The following is a 20,000-nucleotide window of genomic DNA, read 5'->3' on the forward strand; positions in this document are numbered from 1 at the left end:
GTTATCATAAAAATGTAACTCCAAACTAGAAGTATCAGAACACTTAGAAAGGTAGTTCTAACCTTAAATATGTCTGGGCGAAGTGTCAAGAATAAGAAAGCAATACATTCCATAGTACACTAGAACACAGCAAAACATGAACAACAAGAGTCTAAACATAGCTGAGGGCAATTGAGCAAAGATATCCACTAGATGACAGCAAATGTACCCATCACAACCCTACAGGAAGGGTGAGAAATCCATATCTTCATTCAAACCCGGGTATTTAGTGGCCTGTAGTTTGTAAATCCCAAAACTTTCCATTTGGTTTAACTGTTTAAGGCGGTCCCCTTTTCTAATAGAGGCCGGGATATGATCAATACCCATAGCTTGTAGGGAGGCAGGGTTGCCATGGTGTAAGGACTTGTAGTGCCTTGCCATGGGGTAGTCTTCATTGCCTACCCGTATGGCGTACTTGTGTTCCGCTAGGCGATCTTGAAGGCGTCTCTTTGTCCGTCCAATATAGAACACCTTGCACTGTGGACATTCCAATCTATAGATGACATGATTGATTGGAATGACACACATTTAGCCTACCACATTTAGCCTACTTTTCGTCAGCTAACAAGATGAGTATGCCTAACGAAGAGCAAAGCAAAAGTTGACCTATACTATTGGTCAACTTGTCCTTCTGTGCAATAAATAAATATTCTAAACATACACTGGGACAGTTGTGGGATGTGATAGATCCCAAATTAAAACAACCATTCGCATAAAAAACCTTTTAAAATAAATGAGGCTGATTCAACAGATCAGAACGTTTAGCTTAAAATGTTGATAAACTATTAGGCTATTTCTTCAAATCAAATCAAATTGATTTATATAGCCCTTCTTACATCAGCTGATATATCAAAGTGCTGTACAGAAACCCAGCCTAAAACCCCAAACAGCAAGCAATGCAGGTGTAGAAGCACGGTGGCTAGGAAAAACTCCCTAGAAAGGCCAAAACCTAGGAAGAAACCTAGAGAAGAACCAGGCTATGAGGGGTGGCCAGTCCTCTTCTGGCTGTGCTGGGTGGAGATTATAACAGAACATGGCCAAGATGTTCAAATGTTCATAAATGACCAGCATGGTCAAATAATAGTAATCACAGTGAACAGGTCGGGGTTCCATAGCCGCAGGCAGAACAGTTGAAACTGGAGCAGCAGCGTGGCCAGGTGGACTGGGGACAACAAGGAGTCATCATGCCAGGTAGTCCTGAGGCATGGTCCTAGGGCTCAGGTCCTCCGAGAGAGAGAAAGAAAGAAAGAAAGAAAGAAAGAAAGAAAGAAAGAAAGAGAGGAAGAGAGAATTAGAGAGAGCATACTTAAATTCACACAGGACATCGGATAAGACAGGAGAAATACTCCAGATATAACAGACTGACCCTAGCCCCCCGACACATAAACTACTGCAGCATAAATACTGGAGGCTGAGACAGGAGGGGTCAGGAGACACTGTGGCCCCATCCAATGATACCCCCGGACAGGGACAAACAGGCAGGATATAACCCCACCCACTTTGCCAAAGCACAGCCCCCACACCACTAGAGGGATAACTTCAACCACCAACTTACCATCCTGAGACAAGGCCGAGTATAGCCCACAAAGATCTCCGGCACGGCACAACCCAAGGGGGGGGTGCCAACCCAGACAGGAAGACCACGTCAGTGACTCAACCCACTCAAGTGACGCACCCCACCTAGGGACGGCATGGAAGAGCACCAGTAAGCCAGTGACTCAGCCCCTGTAATAGGGTTAGAGGCAGAGAATCCCAGTGGAGAGAGGGGAACCGGCCAGGCAGAGAGAGCAAGGGCGGTTCGTTGCTCCAGTGCCTTTCCGTTCACCTTCACACTCCTGGGACAGACTACACTCAATCATAGGACCTACTGAAGAGATGAGTCTTCAATAAAGACTTAAAGGTCTACGTCTCTCACATGGGTAGGCAGACCATTCCATACAAATGGAGCTCTATAGGACAAAGCCCTGCCTCCAGCTGTTTGCTTAGAAATTCTAGGGACAATTAGGAGGCCTGCGTCTTGTGACCGTAGTGTACATGTAGGTATGTACGGCAGGACCAAATCGGAAAGATAGGTAGGAGCAAGCCCATGTAATGCTTTGTAGGTTAGCAGTAAAACCTTGAAATCAGCCCTTGTCTTAACAGGAAGCCAGTGTAGGGAGGCTAGCACTGGAGTAATATGATCACATTTTTTGGTTATAGTCAGGATTCTAGCAGCCGTATTTAGCACTAACTGAAGTTTATTTAGTGCTTTATCCGGGTAGCCGGAAAGTAGAGCATTGCAGTAGTCTAACCTAGAAGTAGCATGGATTAATGTTTCTGCATCATATTTGGACAGAAAATTTCAGATTTTTGCAATGTTACGTAAATGGAAAAAAACTGTCCTTGAAACAGTCTTGATATGTTCGTCAAAAGAGAGATCAACGTCCAGAGTAACGCCGAGGTCCTTCACAGTTTTATTTGAGACGACTGTACAACCATCAAGATGAATTGTCAGATTCAACAGAAGATCTCTTTGTTTCTTGGGACCTAGAACAAGCATCTCTGTTTTGTCCGAGTTTAAAAGTAAAAAGTTTGCAGCCATCCACTTCCTTATGTCTGAAACACAGGCTTCCAGCGAGGGCAATTTTGGGGCTTCACCATGTTTCATTGAAATGTACAGCTGTGTGTCATCCGCATAGCAGTGAAAGTTAACATTATGTTTTCGAATGACATCCCCAAGAGGTAAAATATATAGTGAAAACAATAGTGGTCCTAAAACGGAACCTTGAGGAACACCGAAATGTACAGTTGATTTGTCAGAGGACAAACCATTCACAGAGACAAACTGATATCTTTCCAACAGATAAGATCTAAACCAGGCCAGAACCTGTCCATGTAGACCAATTTGGGTTTCCAATCTCTCCAATAGAAAGTGGTGATCGATGGTATCAAAAGCAGCACTAAGGTCTAGGAGCACGAGGACAGATGCAGAGCCTCGGTCTGACCACCTTCACAAGTGCAGTCTCAGTGCTATGATGGGGTCTAAAAGCAGACTGAAGCATTTCGTATACATTGTTTGTCTTCAGGAAGGCAGTGAGTTGCTGCGCAACAGCTTTTTCAACATTTTTGAGAGGAAAAGGCGATTCGATATAGGACGATAGTTCTTTATATTTTCTGGGTCAAGGTTTGGCTTTTTCAAGAGAGGCTTTATTACTGCCACTTTTAGTAAGTTTGGTACACATCCGGTGGATAGAGAGCCATTTATTATGTTCAACATAGGAGGGCCAAGCACAGAAAGCAGCTCTTTCAGTAGTTTAGTTGGAATAGGGTCCAGTATGCAGCTTGAAGGTTTAGAGGCCATAATTCTTTTCATCATTGTGTCAAGAGATATAATACTAAAACACTTGAGTGTCTCCCTTCATCCTAGGTCCTGGCAGAGTTGTGCAGACTCAGGACAACTGAGCTTTGGAGGAATATGCAGATTTAAAGAGGAGTCCATAATTTGCTTTCTAGTGATCATGATCTTTTCCTCAAAGAAGAATTTATTACTGCTGAAGTGAAAGCCATCCTGTCTTGGGGAATGCTGCTTTTTAGTTAGCTTTGCGACAGTATCAAAAAAAAATATTTCGGATTGTTCTTATTTTTCTCAATTAAGTTGGAAAAATTGGATGATCGAGCAGCAGTGAGGGCTCTTCGATACTGCACGGTACTGTCTTTCCAAGCTAGTCAGAAGACTTCCAGTTTGGTGTGGCGCCATTTCCGTTCCAATTTTCTGGAAGTTTGCTTCAGAGCTCGGGTATTTTCTGTATATCGGGGAGCTAGTTTCTTATGACAAATGTTTTTCGTTTTTAGGGGTGCTACTGCATCTAGGGTATTGCGCAAGGTTAAATTGAGTTCCTCAGTTAGGTGGTTAACTGATTTTTGTCCTCTGACGTCCTTGGGTAGGCAGAGGGAGTCTGGAAGGTCATCAAGGAATCTTTGGGTTGTCTGAGAATTTATAGCAAGACTTTTGATGCTCCTTGGTTGGGGTCTGAGCAGATTATTTGTTGCGATTGCAAACGTAATAAAATGGTGGTCCGATAGTCCAGGATTATGAGGAAAAACATTAAGATCCACAACATTTATTCCATGGGACAAAACTAGGTCCAGAGTATGACTGTGGCAGTGAGTAGGTCCGGAGACATGTTGGGCAAAACCCACTGAGTCGATGATGGCTCCGAAAGCCTTTTGGAGTGGGTCTGTGGACTTTCCATGTGAATATTAAAGTCACCAAAAATGTTAACATTATCTGCTATGACTACAAGGTCCGATAGGAATTCAGGGAAGTCAGTGAGGAACGCTGTATATGGCCCAGGAGGCCTGTAAACAGTAGCTATAAAAAGTGATTGAGTAGGCTGCATAGATTTCATGACTAGAAGCTCAAAAGACGAAAACGTCGGTGGGTTTTTTGTGAATTGAAATTTGCTATCGTAAATGTTAGCAACACCTCCACCATTGCGGGATGCGCGGGGGATATGGTCACTAGTGTAACCAGGAGGTGAGTCCTCATTTAACACAGTAAATTCATCAGGCTTAAGCCATGTTTCAGTCAGGCCAATCACATCAAGATTGTGATCAGTGATTAGTTCATTGACTATAACTGCCTTGGAAGTGAGGGATCTAACATTAAGTAGCCCTATTTTGAGATGTGAGGTATAACAATCTCTTTCAATAATGGCAGGAATGGAGGAGGTCTTTATTCTAGTGAGAATACTAAGGCGAACACCACCATGTTTAGTTTTACCCAACCTAGGTCGAGGCACAGACATGGTCTCAATGGGGATAGCTGAGCTGACTACACTGACTGTGCTAGTGGCAGACTCCACTAAGCTGGCTGGCTGGCTAACAGCCTGCTGCCTGGCCTACACCCAATTTCATTGTGGAGCTAGGGGAGTTAGATAAGATGAGAGCACCCCTCCAGCTAGGATGGAGTCCGTCACTCCTCAACAGGCCAGGCTTGGTCCTGTTTGTGGGTGAGTCCCAGAAAGAGGGCCAATTATCTACAAATTCTATCTGTTGGGAGGGGCAGAAAACCGTTTTCAACCAGCGATTGAGTTGTGAGACTCTGCTGTAGAGCTCATCACTCCCCCTAACTGGGAGGAGGCCAGAGACAATTACTCGATGCTGACACATTTTTCTAGCTGATTTACACGCCGAAGCTACGTTGCGCTTGATGACCTCTGACTGTTTCATCCTAACATCGTTGGTGCCAACGTGGATAACAATATCCCTATACTCTCTACACTCGCCAGTTTTAGCTTTAGCCAGCACCGTCTTCAGATTAGCCTTAACGTCGGGAGCCCTGCCCCCTGGTAAACAATGTATGATTGCTGGATGATTCGTTTTAAGTCTAATATTGCGGGTAATGGAGTCGCCAATGACTAGAGTTTTCAATTTGTCAGAGCTAATGGTGGGAGGCTTCGGCGTCTCAGACCCCGTAGCAGGAAGAGGAGAGACCAGAGAAGGCTCGGCCTCTGACTCCGACTCGCTGCTTAATGGGGAGAACCGGTTGAAAGTTTCTGTCGGCTGAATGAGCGACACCGGTTGAGCATTCCTACAGCATTTCCCTCCAGAAGCCATGAGAAAGTTGTCTGGCTGCGGGGACCGTGCGAGGGGATTTATACTACTATCTGTACTTACTGGTGGCACAGACTCTGTTTCATCCTTTCCTACACTGAAATTAGCCTTGCCTAACGATTGCGTCTGAAGCTGGGCTTGCAGCACAGCTTCCTCGCCGTAAGGCGATCGTTCTCCTGTATATTATGAGTACAGCAACTGCAATTAGAAGGCATCATGTTAATGTTACTACTTAGCTTCGGCTGGTGGAGGTCCTGACGAACTACGTCCAGATAAAGCGTCCGTAGTGAAAAAGTTGAATAAAAAAGTTGAGTGAGGGAAAAACAAAAAATATAAACGGTAATTAAAAAGTAAAAACCGTAAAGTTGTCAGGTAGCAAAGTAAGGTTAGGAGCAAAACGCACAGCGGCACGTAAACAGTCTGCAAGTTCTTCACATTAGAAGCGCAGCAATGTGCACATGGCAGTAGGCTATAAGCGCGAATGTTCCAAAATGCAATCAATAAGCAGAAAACACTCTTCTCAAAAGTGACCGCAAATGCGATTATACATGTAATGCTTTATTACAGAGGTGCATTTTTCGCAAACTCATGCTCCTCCTATGTATGCCAGTTACAACCGGCTCTACACCTGTTGTAAATCGGATTAATGTGTTTCATTTTAAGAAGTTATTTGGTTGTTAGTTGTGATTTAAACCTTATCAAAACATATAGGCCTATGGGCTAGGCTACATGAAGTGTGTGACTATGATTTGAAAAAAAAGGCATGCTCTGTTTCTTGCCTTACTTCACACGCTGGGCATCATTCACAAGTGATAATATATAATTCAGAAGTGATAGATAATATTGCCATCCATCAGACTATTCTTAATTTAATGTTGTCTTTACATATACCAAATAATATATGTGTGAAATCAGTTTTTATATAGCATGGACCATTATCATGCAACTGTCTTGGAACATGGGCATGGAAAAAAAAATACATGTCATCTATGCACTTAAAAAGCGAATGGAGGATGCTCACCCCCCTGAGAGAATACACGTCAGCAACACTTTTGGCAACGATTACGGCTGTGATTCTTCAAGCCATTTTCAAGTCTTGCCATAGATTTTCAAGCCGATTTAAGTCAAAACTGTAACAAGGCCACTCAAGAACATTCAATGTCATCTTGGTAAACAACTCCAGTGTATAGTTGGCCTTGTATTTTAGGTTATCATCCTGAAAGATTAATTCCATCTCCCGGTGTCTATTGGAAAGAAGACTGGACCAAGTTTTCCTCTAGGAATTTGCCTATACTAAGCTGTATTCCGTTTTTTTATCCGAAAAAAACTCCATAGTCCTTGCTGATGACAAGCATACCCATAACATGATGCAGCCACTACCATGCTTGAAAATATGACGATTGGTACTCAGTGATGTGTTGTGTTGGATTTGCCCCAAAGATAATGCTTTGTATTCAGGACAAAAAGTACATTTCTTTGCCACATTTTTTGTAGTATTACTTAAGTGCCTTTGGGATGCATGTTTTGGAATATTTGTATTCTGTATTTGTATTATTTTCACTCTGTCATTTAGGTTAGTATTCTGGAGTAACGACAGCGTTGTTGATCCATCCTCCATTTTCTCATATCACAACCATTAAACTCTGTAACTGGCCTCATGGTGAAATCCCTGAGCAGTTTCCTTCCTCACCGGCAACTGAGTTAGGAAGGACGCCTGTATCTTTGTGGGGACTGGGTGTAGATACACCATCCAAAGCCTAATTAATAACTTCACCATGCTCAAAGGGATATTCAGCGTCTGCTTTAGATTTTTTTACACTATTATTGAACACAGAATGAGTCCTTGCAACTTATTATGTGATTTATTAAGAACATTTTGACTCCTGAACTTATTTAGACTTTCCATAACAAATGGTTTGGATACTTATAGACTCAAGACATTTCAGCTGTACATTTTTTATTAATTTCGAAAATGTTCTAAAAACAAAATTCCACTTTGACATGATGGGGTATTGTGTGTAAATGTAATCCATTTTAAATTCAGGCTGTAACACAAAAACATTTGGAATCATTTCTGAAGGGCTTCCTCGGCTCTCACAAAGAAACGCACTTCACAATGCTCTAGCAAGTTGCGAGAATACTTGAAGATACTTGATGGTGATCAGTGTCGTTTTTAATTATTTTGTTTTAAGCCTTCCGAAAACCATAACCCTAACCTTAACCACTCAGAATGAATGCCTAAACTGTTAACTTTTGAGTCCCTTCTGTTTTAACCTTGTAACCATGTGGAATTCATCCACAATTCGCCGAATTTCGAAGGGAAACTATGAGATGTTGTTGTGCTGAACAGTATGTCCTTCAAGTGGTGTATGATGTGGGTGTGTATTTCTCAGACATAGAAATGGTTCCTCCAGACCTGCTCACCCTAACCAGCTCCTGTGTCAAACTGAGAATGACCCAACAGCCTCCCCTTCACAGCATACTGCCTGGTGAGACCTCCATTCACACACAGTTTCCTCTCACTCACTTCTGTTTACTTTATTTCGCTTTATCATACTTTATTTTACTTTCTTACACTTTTTCTAACGCTCACTCCCCCCACACCTCTCTCTCTCTTTCAGGTGAGGGACAGTCTCTATGTGGGACTCTTAGTGTAGCCGTTCACTCTGCCTGTGGACTACAACAGCCAGCCAGTGAGTGTCTGCACAGTATCTTCAGTATCTATATCGCAGTGTCTATATCTTAACCAGATGCAGTACATACTGCATACTCTACCCTCAGACTCCACTGTAACACAAACCATTGAGCTCTTTAAACAGACGCACACTGTTTTCATTCTCACTGTTCTCCCTCCTAGGTGTGTATGTGTGTGTGGAGGTGGATGGCTTTGAGTTCTATGAGAGCCAGGCCCAGACCCACTCCTCTATCAGCAGCCTCAGCCCTCACTGGGACCAGGTAAGATGCTGTATCCCGGCTAGCTCTACCGGCAGCCATTTTGAGTGGGGGAATCATCATACATCATTGTTGTTACAGATATAGGATCTTAATTTGAGCCAGTTTGCCACAGCAGTATCAGGATATCTGAATTATTATGTGGATTATAATTAATGGACATTTTTGTAGGGGTTGATACATTTTTTGTAAGGGAAAATGAAGTCTGACATTTAAAAATGGAAATGACAAACTTCAGTAGCCTTTTTAAACCTTAAATAAACTACATGTTGTAATTGTCCTGAATTGCATGATGATGATGATCCTTTTCAGTGGTATTTCAGTGAGGATGCTTTTTACTCGATTTGGTCTTTTAAAATAACTTTTGAATATAGCCATGCTGCCCGTACGTCATCAATACTACTCTTCAACAGCGTCTTGTGTTGGTCCTCAGGAGTTCTCCTTCCAGGTGGATGGGGCTCAGAACCTCAAGGTGCTGTGTGTGTTACAGCCAGAGGAAGGAGAGAGCTGTGAGGACCAAGTCCTTTGCAAGACCTCTATACAGGTGTGTGTCTGCATCTGTGCATCTGTGTCTAGATGTGTGTGTCCTTCAATGTTCAGAAGGTGTGTGTGCCTGTATCTGTGTGGTCACCTGTTCATCTGAATGTGTTCTAGCTGGACCCAGGCCTCCTACAGAAGCGATGGAGGAGACAGACCCTCTCTCTAGGCCAGGTGGAGGTGACTATGTCTCTAAAGTACTGCCCTCACCCTCTAGACCCGCCCTGTCTGGTCCCTGCCCAGCAACAGTCCATCTTCTGCATGCCCATTGGAGCTGTGGCACAGTGAGTCCTGTCGATCAATACTAGTCCAATGAGGTTTAAGGACCTGGGATTTTTGCGTAATGGGTGCATTTCAGTACTCTAAAGTGACTTCCTCTCCTTTTATCATCTCTTAACTAAGTTATTTGTAGCATAATCGTAAATGACACCGTGGGATCTACTTTTGTTTCCCTCTCTTGTTTGGTTAATAGTTTTAGGAAATTAAAAGAAACCACTCTGACAGATCAGAACACGGGGTGTTTCTCAAAATGCATCCTACCATACTCCGAGCACACAAATTGGACCACGGGAGGGTCGGAGTATGAGTCCAGATAAAAGTATGCAAAACAGAGCACGGAGGGCACTTCTCGAATGCGTACTACGTTTGTACATATTTTGAAGCATGCATCGATGCAAGCTTCAACGGAAAGTATGACCAGAAATATGACGCAACTATGGGAAAAATGAAGCAACATTTATTGAAATCAATGGCGGCCATTATTTGAGCTGAAGCGAGAAAAAATACACTCCGACTTCGGAATGTAATTTTGCCTATTCACATCTCATATGTTGCCTGACTACAATATTTAATATTGATACGTAAATACATGCTGTGTTAATTTTGGCATGTTTACCTTTCTACAATACCCACTGTAGGGTGCATAGATCGCAAGCCCATATTAAGTCAATAGGGCTAACTGGCTAGCTACTACTGTTAGCTAGCTAGATAGCCACAAATAATTGTTAGCTAGCTAGCTATCCACAAAGAATTGACATCTACCTTGCATAACATTAGTTTTACGTAATTTTTGCCTTTTAAACTATCTCATTAGCTATGTAAATGTTTACGATTCACATATAGCTAGCTGCTAACATTAGTTATGAAGTAAAACGTTTCCTTTGTGTATATCTTGTTTCCTCTCTATTGCCATTATCCTGGCTGAAATAAGGTTCAGTGAATGGGTAAATTGATAGGGCTAACAAGCTAGCAAATGTTTTGCTTACTCCCCACGAACAGATGTAAATCTATCTTGCATAACATTAATTCTAGGTTATTTTTGCCTGTTTAAGTACCTGGCTAGCTAGATTTTTACGATTTGCATATAGCTAGCTGATAATTAGGAAGTAAAACATTTGCTTTGTGTATATCTCGTTTCGTCTCTATTGGCATTGTCCTGGCTGGAATAAAGTTCAGTGAATGGGGAGGTGCAGTGTGAGGTCATACAGTAGGGGTAGTGCCAGTGCTTGTCAAATGTAATGTTTTATGCATTCTCCACACTCTCGTCCTCACAAGAACGTACTCAAGAGAACGTCCTAGGAGAATGCACTCAGAGCATGAGAGTGTGGAGCACGGTAGTATGCATATTGAGAAATACCCAGGATTAGGCAATATAGGATCAGCAGATCTGTGGCAAGACTAGAAAGACTAGAAAGGGAACCACGTACCAAATACAGTCTGATCCTGGTGGGGAAAAATGCAGTTTTGATCTCTACATAAATTTAAAGTAGTCATTGCCCTCTGTGAGTGTTTCATGTCTCGAGGATAAATGAAAGTCATTTGAAAACACCATGTGAACATCCAAGACACTTTTTTCTAGGATGCCAACAACATATAATGTGTGTATATACTACTGTATGTACATACACAAACCGGAGTGTGTGTCTTGTCTTGTGTGTGTGTGTGTGTGTGTGTGTCCTCTCCCAGACAAGAGGGTGTCCTGGTGCCACATGTGGTGCGTTGCTGTGTGGAGGAGGTGGAGCGGAGAGGACTGGAGGAGGTGGGCATCTATAGGCTATCAGCAGCAACCAGTGACATCACCAACCTCAAGACTGCTTTCAACACCAGTGAGTGTTGACATGATGCCACGGCTCAAGACCAGAGCATGCTGTAATTTCCATAGGGACCGGACGCGCTAAACAGAGTTTGCAGTGGTCTGAAGTGCAGTTAGCAGTGTCGAATCATTACGAAATGCATGCTGATCTTGCTCTCTCGCTTACTTTCTCTCCATTCTTCCTCTGTCTATATCATATCTCTCTCTCTCTCTTTCTCTGTCTATATCATATATCTCTCTCTTTCTCTCTGTCTATATCATATCTCTCTCTCTCTTTCTCTTTCTCTGTCTATATCATATCTCTCTCTCTCTTTCTCTGTCTATATCATATCTCTCTCTCTCTCTTTCTCTGTCTATATCATATCTCTCTCTCTTTCTCTCTGTCTATATCATATCGCTCTCTTTCTCTTTCTCTGTCTATATCATATCTCTCTCTCTCTTTCTCTGTCTATATCATATCTCTCTCTCTCTCTCTGTCTCTCTCTCTCTCTTTCTCTGTCTATATCATATCTCTCTCTCTCTCTCTGTCTCTCTCTCTCTCTCTCTCTCTCTCTCTCTCTCTCTCTCAGGTCTGCGTGAGGCAGTGTCCAGGTTGAGGTGTGTAGATGTGAATGCTGTCTCAGGTATACTGAAGCTCTACTTCAGAGAGCTCCCTGAACCTCTCATACCAACAGAACTGTTCCAGAGCTTCACCAAGGCGTTGAGTAGGTCACATACAAACGCATGTACGCACGCACACACACACACACACGCAGGCACACACACTCCCTCTTCTCCGTCCATGTCTGTGTTGTGTCTCTCTAACAGACATTCCAGACCTGAGCTCCAGGAGTGGGACCATGTTGTCTCTGCTCCAGTCCTGTCCCTCCGTCAACCAAAACACCTTCCTGTTCCTCCTCCACCACCTCAAAAGGTTTCCCAACACCTCTAATGCACTACTTATACGTTACCAATAACATGCTACTATATTAACATATTTCTATTACTATTTACATTGTGTCATTTAGCAGACACTTTTATAACCAAGTACTTCTCACCCATATACATTTTGTATTTTTATTTAACCTTTATTTAACTAGGCATATATATATAAGGCTGTTTTCTCCTTGCTTCCCATTATATTTTTCATGTGTATTTCTTCCAGTGACGTCATTCTCTCATGCGTTTTTTTGCTAATAACATCATACTCTCATTTGTTCTCCAGAGTGTCAGACAGACAGCATGTGAACAAGATGCCTCTGATGAACCTGGCCACTGTGTTTGGTCCCAGTCTACTGCGCCCCCCGGTGGCTGTTCTGGGACAGTGCAGCCCGACAGTGGACATCTCTCAGGAGGTGGAAGTGCAGGTTGGTCATGGCTACTTCATCTGGCTTATGCTTATGATACAGGCCTTCACATGTTGGTGCAGGACATTTAAATCATATCGTGTATTTAAGGTTTGAAAAGGGTTCTGAAGTTTGTCATTTCAGACTTGATTTTCTCTTATGAAATATGTATCAACCGCTACAAAAATGTACATCATTTGTACTTTAAAAAGTCACTGATGTCAAATCAGTGATTACTTCAAGGTAGTAAGGAAGGAGGCTTTTTCCAAGTATTTGACGGACCATGAGTAGTTGTTTTAAACATGTTTCTCTGGCGTAGTAGTGTGTGTAATGTGTGTATCAGTCTTTCTCTCTCTCTCTCTCTCTCTGTGTGTCTGTGTGTGTGTGTGTGTGTGTGTGTGTGTGTGTGTGTGTGTGTGTGTGTGTGTGTGTGTGTGTGTGTGTGTGTGTGTGTGTGTGTGTGTACAGGTCCAGGTTGTGTATTTCTATCTGCAGTGTGACAACCTGCCTGAAGCCCAGACATGCATATCACATGACACAGAGACCACTGAGGAAGATGAGACCACCAACATATGAACCTTAAACTCCTGGAAACCTCACTGTTGGCCAACAGAGACTCAGGAGAAAGAGAGAGAGGGGACATGTAATCTACAGACATTGTAAAGATAAATAAATATATTTATTTGTAAAGCTTTGGGCTGATCAACTTGTCCTTTACTTTCGATGAGGTACTAAGTCCTAGGAGGTAGAGAAACGAAAAGCAGGTACACATGGGAGGGTGTAAGGAGACAGTAGATTTGGGGCGCGCGGGGGGGGGGGGGGGGGGGGGGGGATTGGTGTGTGTGTGTCACACAGCGCAGATGTTGTAAAAAGGTCGGGGGTCACCTCCCTGGCTTGAAATCCCATCAGTTACGGTTCAAACCCAACTAGACGGAGTTCGTTCACACACACACACTTATACACACACCACCACCACAACCGCAACCACCCCAGCTGGGGGTCTCCTTTCAGACCCCAGTGCCGCACCACCTGGGCAGGGTAGGCTAATGTTACCTCTCCCCCCTCCTGCTGCCTTTTGATCCCTAATCCCACCTACCCCGGCCTACCGATCCCTTCTCACTCTCTCCCACTCCCATCACGCATTCCGACAGTCTCAGAACGTTCTGGGAAGCCCACTACATGGCGTGTGTGTGTGTGCCTGCCATAACAACATCCAGACCGCGCTTGGAAACAAAGAAACGCGGAACCCTTGCCCTCCCCTAAGGCCCCCGGTGTCGTAAATCACCTGTCCCCACTAACCCTGCGACTGCCAAAATAAGGTTCCCATTGCAGACTACAAATACATCAGAGTGGAGCTGGAGTCTGGAGAAGCTGTGTGTCTGAATAATAGAGGGGAAACAGACATCCATGACCAAAGGTTTCAGAGGATAAACAGGACTATAGTATCTCTAGGGTGGAGGGGAGGTGAAATGTACCACGACCAGGGCTAAGGATAGGTAGGGGTGGGTTGGACAGGGCTAAGGATAGGTAGGGGTGGGTTGGACAGGGCTAAGGATAGGTAGGGGTGGGTTGGACAGGGCTAAGGATAGGTAGGGGTGGGTTGGACAGGGCTAAGGATAGGTAGGGGTGGGTTGGACAGGGCTAAGGATAGGTAGGGGTGGGTTGGACAGGGTGAAGGATGGGTAGGGGTGGGTTGGACAGGGCTAAGGATAGGTAGGGGTGGGTTGGACAGGGCTAAGGATAGGTAGGGGTGGGTTGGACAGGGCTAAGGATAGGTAGGGGTGGGTTGGACAGGGCTAAGGATAGGTAGGGGGGGGTTGGACAGGGCTAAGGATAGGTAGGGGTGGGTTGGACAGGGCTAAGGATAGGTAGGGGTGGGTTGGACAGGGCTAAGGATAGGTAGGGGTGGGTTGGACAGGGCTAAGGATAGGTAGGGGTGGGTTGGACAGGGTGAAGGATGGGTAGGGGTGGGTTGGACAGGGCTAAGGATAGGTAGGGGTGGGTTGGACAGGGCTAAGGATAGGTAGGGGTGGGTTGGACAGGGCTAAGGATAGGTAGGGGTGGGTTGGACAGGGTGAAGGATGGGTAGGGGTGGGTTGGACAGGGCTAAGGATAGGTAGGGGTGGGTTGGACAGGGCTAAGGATAGGTAGGGGTGGGTTGGACAGGGCTAAGGATAGGTAGGGGTGGGTTGGACAGGGCTAAGGATAGGTAGGGGTGGGTTGGACAGGGCTAAGGATAGGTAGGGGTGGGTTGGACAGGGCTAAGGATAGGTAGGGGTGGGTTGGACAGGGCTAAGGATAGGTAGGGGTGGGTTGGACAGGGTGAAGGATGGGTAGGGGTGGGTTGGACAGGGTGAAGGATGGGTAGGGGTGGGTTGGACAGGGTAAAGGATAGGTAGGGGGGGGTTGGACAGGGTGAAGGATAGGTAGGGGTGGGTTGGACAGGGTGAAGGATAGGTAGGGGTGGGTTGGACAGGGTGAAGGATAGGTAAGGGTGGTTTGGACAGGGTGAAGGATAGGTAGGGGTGGGTTGGACAGGGTGAAGGATAGGTAGGGTGGGTTGGACAGGGTGAAGGATAGGTAAGGGTGGGTTGGACAGGGTGAAGGATAGGTAGGGGTGGGTTGGACAGGGTAAAGGATAGGTAGGGTGGGTTGGACAGGGTGAAGGATAGGTAAGGGTGGGTTGGACAGGGTGAAGGATAGGTAGGGGTGGGTTGGACAGGGCTAAGGATGGGTAGGGGTGGGTTGGACAGGGTGAAGGATAGGTAGGGGTGGTTTGGACAGGGTGAAGGATAGGTAGGGGTGGTTTGGACAGGGTGAAGGATAGGTAGGGGTGGGTTGGACAGGGTGAAGGATGGGTAAGGGTGGGTTGGACAGGGTGAAGGATAGGTAGGGGTGGTTTGGACAGGGTGAAGGATAGGTAGGGGTGGTTTGGACAGGGTGAAGGATAGGTAGGGGTGGGTTGGACAGGGTGAAGGATAGGTAGGGGTGGTTTGGACAAGGTGAAGGATAGGTAGGGGTGGTTTGGACAGGGTGAAGGATAGGTAGGGGTGGTTTGGACAGGGTGAAGGATAGGTAGGGGTGGGTTGGACAGGGTGAAGGATAGGTAAGGGTGGGTTGGACAGGGTGAAGGATAGGTAAGGGTGGGTTGGACAGGGTGAAGGATAGGTAGGGGTGGTTTGGACAGGGTGAAGGATAGGTAGGGGTGGGTTGGACAGGGTGAAGGATAGGTAGGGGTGGGTTGGACAGGGTGAAGGATGGGTAGGGGTGGGTTGGACAGGGTGAAGGATAGGTGGGGGTGGGTTGGACTGGGCGAAGGATAGGTAGGAGTGGGTTGTACTGGGCAAATGATAGGTATGGGTGGGTTGGACAGGACAAAGGGGGGGGCAGAGAGAGAGGCGCCTGGTGACCAAAAGGTGGGGGTAGAGAGGGGGGATGGGTGAGTGAGGAGGCATTGGAGTTGGCCAAAGTCGAGGCACACTTGATTAGTCCTAATCTTGGGGGGGTTGCCGTGGCCACAGCCTGTCCGTATGGAAAGCATGCGGGCAGCGGATCAGAGGGATTGACCTCGCCCTCTCAGGTTAACAGAAGCTGTGTGTGTGTGTGTGTGTGTGTGTGTGTGTGTGTGTGTGTGTGTGTGTGTGTGTGTGTGTGTGTGTGTGTGTGTGTGTGTGTGTGTGTGTGTGTGTGTGTGTGTGTGTGTGAGGGAGGGAGGGAGGGAGGGAGGGAGGGAGGGAGGGAGGGAGGGAGGGAGAGCGAAAGCCATAGGTGTTGGAGTTCTGAGACGTATTTGTGTGTGAAAAGAGAAAGAGGGGGTGAGAAATGACAGGTGGAGAGAGGAGGGAATAAGGAGAAAGAAGAAGAGAGAGAGAGGGAGAGAGAGAGGGAGAGAGAGTGAGAGAGAGAGAGAGAGAGAGGGAATAAGGAGAAAGAAGAAGAGAGGGAGAGAGAGAGAGAGAGAAAGTTTCCAGGAGGTCTAGTTAAACTTTGGCTCTGGCTGCGGTGCAGACCTCATGTCTCGTAAAAGTATTTCTCCCAGGCAGGCAGTAAACGTGGCACCACTCGACAACACACAAAGGCAGTTACACACCATGCCGTAGATAATCTCACACACACAGCCTACTAGTGTGTGTGAGTGTGTGTATACATGTGTAGGGGCTAAACTTACAGTACACTTGCTACCATCCCTCATGTAAAGAGCTTGTATGTGTGCTTTGCGTTTATAGTTTAGTCAGTATGGGCAGAATTCCGACCTGAGTTAAGTGCGTGTAACTAAAACGCAATTCCCTTTTCTATGCACTTTTCTCTCTAAGCGTATTCATGACAATAGCATGATATTCACCTGCTATTCGTTTGGGGTGGAGATCAAGGAAATGGAGGTGAGGTGGAGGTATGTTTACAGGTATGCTTGTAGTATTCTGGCCTGTGAATAAGCTCAAGCGAACCTTCCGGTTCCAGTATGTATGAATCACAAAAAAACTGGATTGGAGAGCCTTTACATGCTAAATATATCGATGAATCAAAAATACAGTGGTGTGCTTCATCCTGAAAGTTACCATATTCAAGTTCAAATCCACAAAATATTGGAAGGTGGGAAAAAAGTGTACAATAGGGGTTAAATAATAGTCCTAGAAATCTACTCTAATCCGCACTAATTATGGAACTGTATGACAACGGTCCATTAATCTTGAATGGTGGGCCAGGCTCCAGGTTTAAACTGCTATGTGTGGTTCCTGAGTTCCTATAGCTTGGGTCTCCACATTTCATCCATGCAAATGATGAGGGCACACAATAGAAATTTGGAATAACGGCACTTTAAAGCCTACTTCACTGTGGAAAGTCTGAATCGGGCCCAATTTGCATTGTATACAACGTTTACAAACTGTACTGAAAAGCTTGTCAGAATAAACCGTAAAACAAGATGCTGTAAGCTTACAGTAGCTTGTGTTCTCAGTGCTATTCACTTGTAAATGTATGTGTAGTTTGTGTGTGTGAATGTGTGTAAGTGTGTGTAAGCGTTCAGGTACTGTATATGTGTGTGTGTGTGTGTGTGTGTGTGAGCTCTGGGAGTTTTCAGATCAAACTCACTGTGGTCAGGGGTTCAACTGTGAAGACGGCTGCTGACAGGTGCTTCCTGGAAAAACAGAGCATGTGCATCACTATATCTCGCCCAAACCCCTTCCCCCTCTCTCTCTCTCTCTCTCTCTCTCTCTCTCTCTCTCTCTTTCTCTCTCTCTCTTTCTCTCTCAATTCAATCCAATTCAAGGGGCTTTATTGGCATGGGAAACAGGTTTACATTGCCAAAGCAAGTGAAATTGATAATAAAAAGTGAACAGTAAATATTACACTCACACAAGTTCCAAAAGAATAAAGACATTTCAAATGTCCTATTATGTCTATACACAGTGTTGTAGCGATGTGCAAATAGTTAAAGTAAAAAAGGGAAAATAAATAAATATGGGTTGTATTTGCAATGGTGTTTGTTCTTCGCTGGTTGCCCTTGTCTCTCTCCCTCTCTCTCTCGCTCTCTCGCTCGCTCTCTCTCAATTCAATTTCAATTCAATTTAAGGGCTTTATTTGCAAGGGAAACAAATGTTTACATTGCCTCTATTTCTCTCTCTATTTCTCTCTCTCTTTCTCTCTCTCTCACTCTCTTTCTCTATCTTTTTCTATCTCTCTCTCTCTATATATATATATCTTCCTATCTATCTCTCTTTCCACTATCTCTCTTTCTCTTTCTATCTCTCTTTCTATCTTTTTCTATCTCTCTCTGTATACATATATATCTTTCTCTCTCTCTCCCTCTCTCTCGCTCTCTCTCACTCTCTCTTTCTCCCGTCCCCCTCTCTCTCCTCTCTCGCCCAACACCCTCCCTCCCTCAGTGTGTGTGGGGTCCCCTACAGAGGTCATCAGTCAGCAAGGCTATTTTTTCTCCTTTTATTTTCAATCACAGCTAGCACAACAACATGACACTTGACAAATCCCCTCACACCCCTCAACCTTACCCCTTCCCTTCCTCACCCCTCACCCTCCTCACCCCTCTCCCCTCTCCCGCCTTCCCCAACCCTCTCTCTCTCTCTCTCGCTTCCTCTCTTTTTTCTATTTTTCTTACTTTCTTTCTTGCATTCACTTTCTCTCACCTCCGACACAAATACACACACATGCATGCACACAAACTCCCTCCCTCTCTCTTCCTCCCTCCCTCCCTCAGCGTGTGTGGGGTCCCCTCACACCCCTCACCCTTACCCCTTCTCCTCCTCACCCTCCCCCTCATCACCCCTCCCCCTCCTTACCCTTACCCCTTCTCCTCCTCACCCTCCCCCTCATCACCCCTCCCCCTCCTTACCCTTACCCCTTCTCCTCCTCACCCTCCCCCTCATCACCCCTCCCCCTCCTTACCCTTACCACTCACCCTCCTTCCCCTCCTCACCCTCCCCCTCATCACCCCTCCCCCTCATCACCCCTCCCCCTCATCACCCCTCCCCCTCTCCCCTCCTCACCCCTCACCCCCTCTCCCCTCCTCACCCCTCCTCACCCCTCACCCTCCTTCCCCTCCTCACCCCTCCTCACCCCTCCTCACCCCTCACCCTCCTTCCCCTCCTCACCCCTCACCCCTGGGCCATGGTTCTATATTCATGTTCTGGACCAAAACAGAACGCTCATGACATTGCATATGACAAATGTTTTTTAGTTCTATGTTTCTAGTTATAAATATCTGTGGTAGGATTCATCATGCTCTATCTGAGGGTCGTATTCTATTTTAGAACAACTCAGCTTTTCACTAAATGGCAGTTTGTTGGTGTCATTGTCTTTGAATATGGTTGCATGGCTCAACGCAGAGAATATGTGGCTCAGTGAACATGAACAAGTGTGTGTCAGTCAACCCAGTGTTTGTGTGCCACTGAAATGAACTCTGAACTTAAGTGGTATTACAAGCATAAAGGGATAATCAGTTGTATACAGTATTTGTACAGTACTGTATTACATGAAGATGAAAAAAAACATGACCTTTAATTTCAACTCTATATAGGAATTGTGAGGTAGAGTATATATTTTGGGACACATTTTGTGCATTCCGTATTGACATAAATACATATATTTAGATTTATGTCAGTTTACTATACATTTCTTGTGATTATGATCCTTCACAAAAAACAATCTAATTAAGCACCATTGATCTATTTTGCATAATATATATTTAAAAAAAGATTCCAAGCAGAAATACAATTAATATTATTTTTTAGAAAACCTTTTACTTTATATATTGCAATAAGACTTAAAAAACAGCATTCCTTTTTTCTATAATTCCGTTTTTAGTTCAAGCACCTGGACCACACAACAAGGTGTACATGTTTGATTTCTGAACTGATTTCCAAACTGCTCCCCCTCTCGTCATCTCCTCACTGGCAGACGGAGAGAAAGATGGAGGGAACAACTGACCATCCCTCCATTAGTGCTTA

The 20,000-nt window shown here is 45.0% G+C and overlaps 2 protein-coding genes across 3 annotated transcripts in view; one reads left to right on the top strand and one right to left on the bottom strand.

Moving 5' to 3' along the window:
* Positions 1-13,232, top strand: part of LOC115194279 (active breakpoint cluster region-related protein) — a 22,329-nt gene extending 9,097 nt beyond the window's left edge. For both annotated transcript variants that reach the window (XM_029753887.1, XM_029753886.1), the window contains exons 14-23: positions 8,028-8,123; positions 8,256-8,327; positions 8,492-8,589; positions 9,020-9,130; positions 9,241-9,407; positions 11,089-11,228; positions 11,785-11,919; positions 12,023-12,128; positions 12,420-12,561; positions 13,009-13,232. In XM_029753887.1, coding sequence (XP_029609747.1) covers positions 8,028-8,123; positions 8,256-8,327; positions 8,492-8,589; positions 9,020-9,130; positions 9,241-9,407; positions 11,089-11,228; positions 11,785-11,919; positions 12,023-12,128; positions 12,420-12,561; positions 13,009-13,116 — 1,175 coding nt within the window. In that variant the 3' untranslated portion in view covers positions 13,117-13,232. The remainder of the gene's footprint in view (positions 1-8,027; positions 8,124-8,255; positions 8,328-8,491; positions 8,590-9,019; positions 9,131-9,240; positions 9,408-11,088; positions 11,229-11,784; positions 11,920-12,022; positions 12,129-12,419; positions 12,562-13,008) is intronic.
* Positions 13,233-19,773: 6,541 nt separating this feature from the next.
* The window catches only part of LOC115194285 (netrin-1), a 25,117-nt gene continuing 24,890 nt past the window's right edge, over positions 19,774-20,000 (bottom strand). Inside the window, exon 9 of the mRNA XM_029753891.1 lies at positions 19,774-20,000. This exon is cut by the window's right edge and continues 1,014 nt beyond it. The gene's annotated coding sequence lies outside the window, so the exon portion shown is untranslated.

Source organism: Salmo trutta, chromosome 5 (genome assembly GCF_901001165.1).
Source record: "Salmo trutta chromosome 5, fSalTru1.1, whole genome shotgun sequence".
NCBI lineage: Eukaryota > Metazoa > Chordata > Actinopteri > Salmoniformes > Salmonidae > Salmo > Salmo trutta.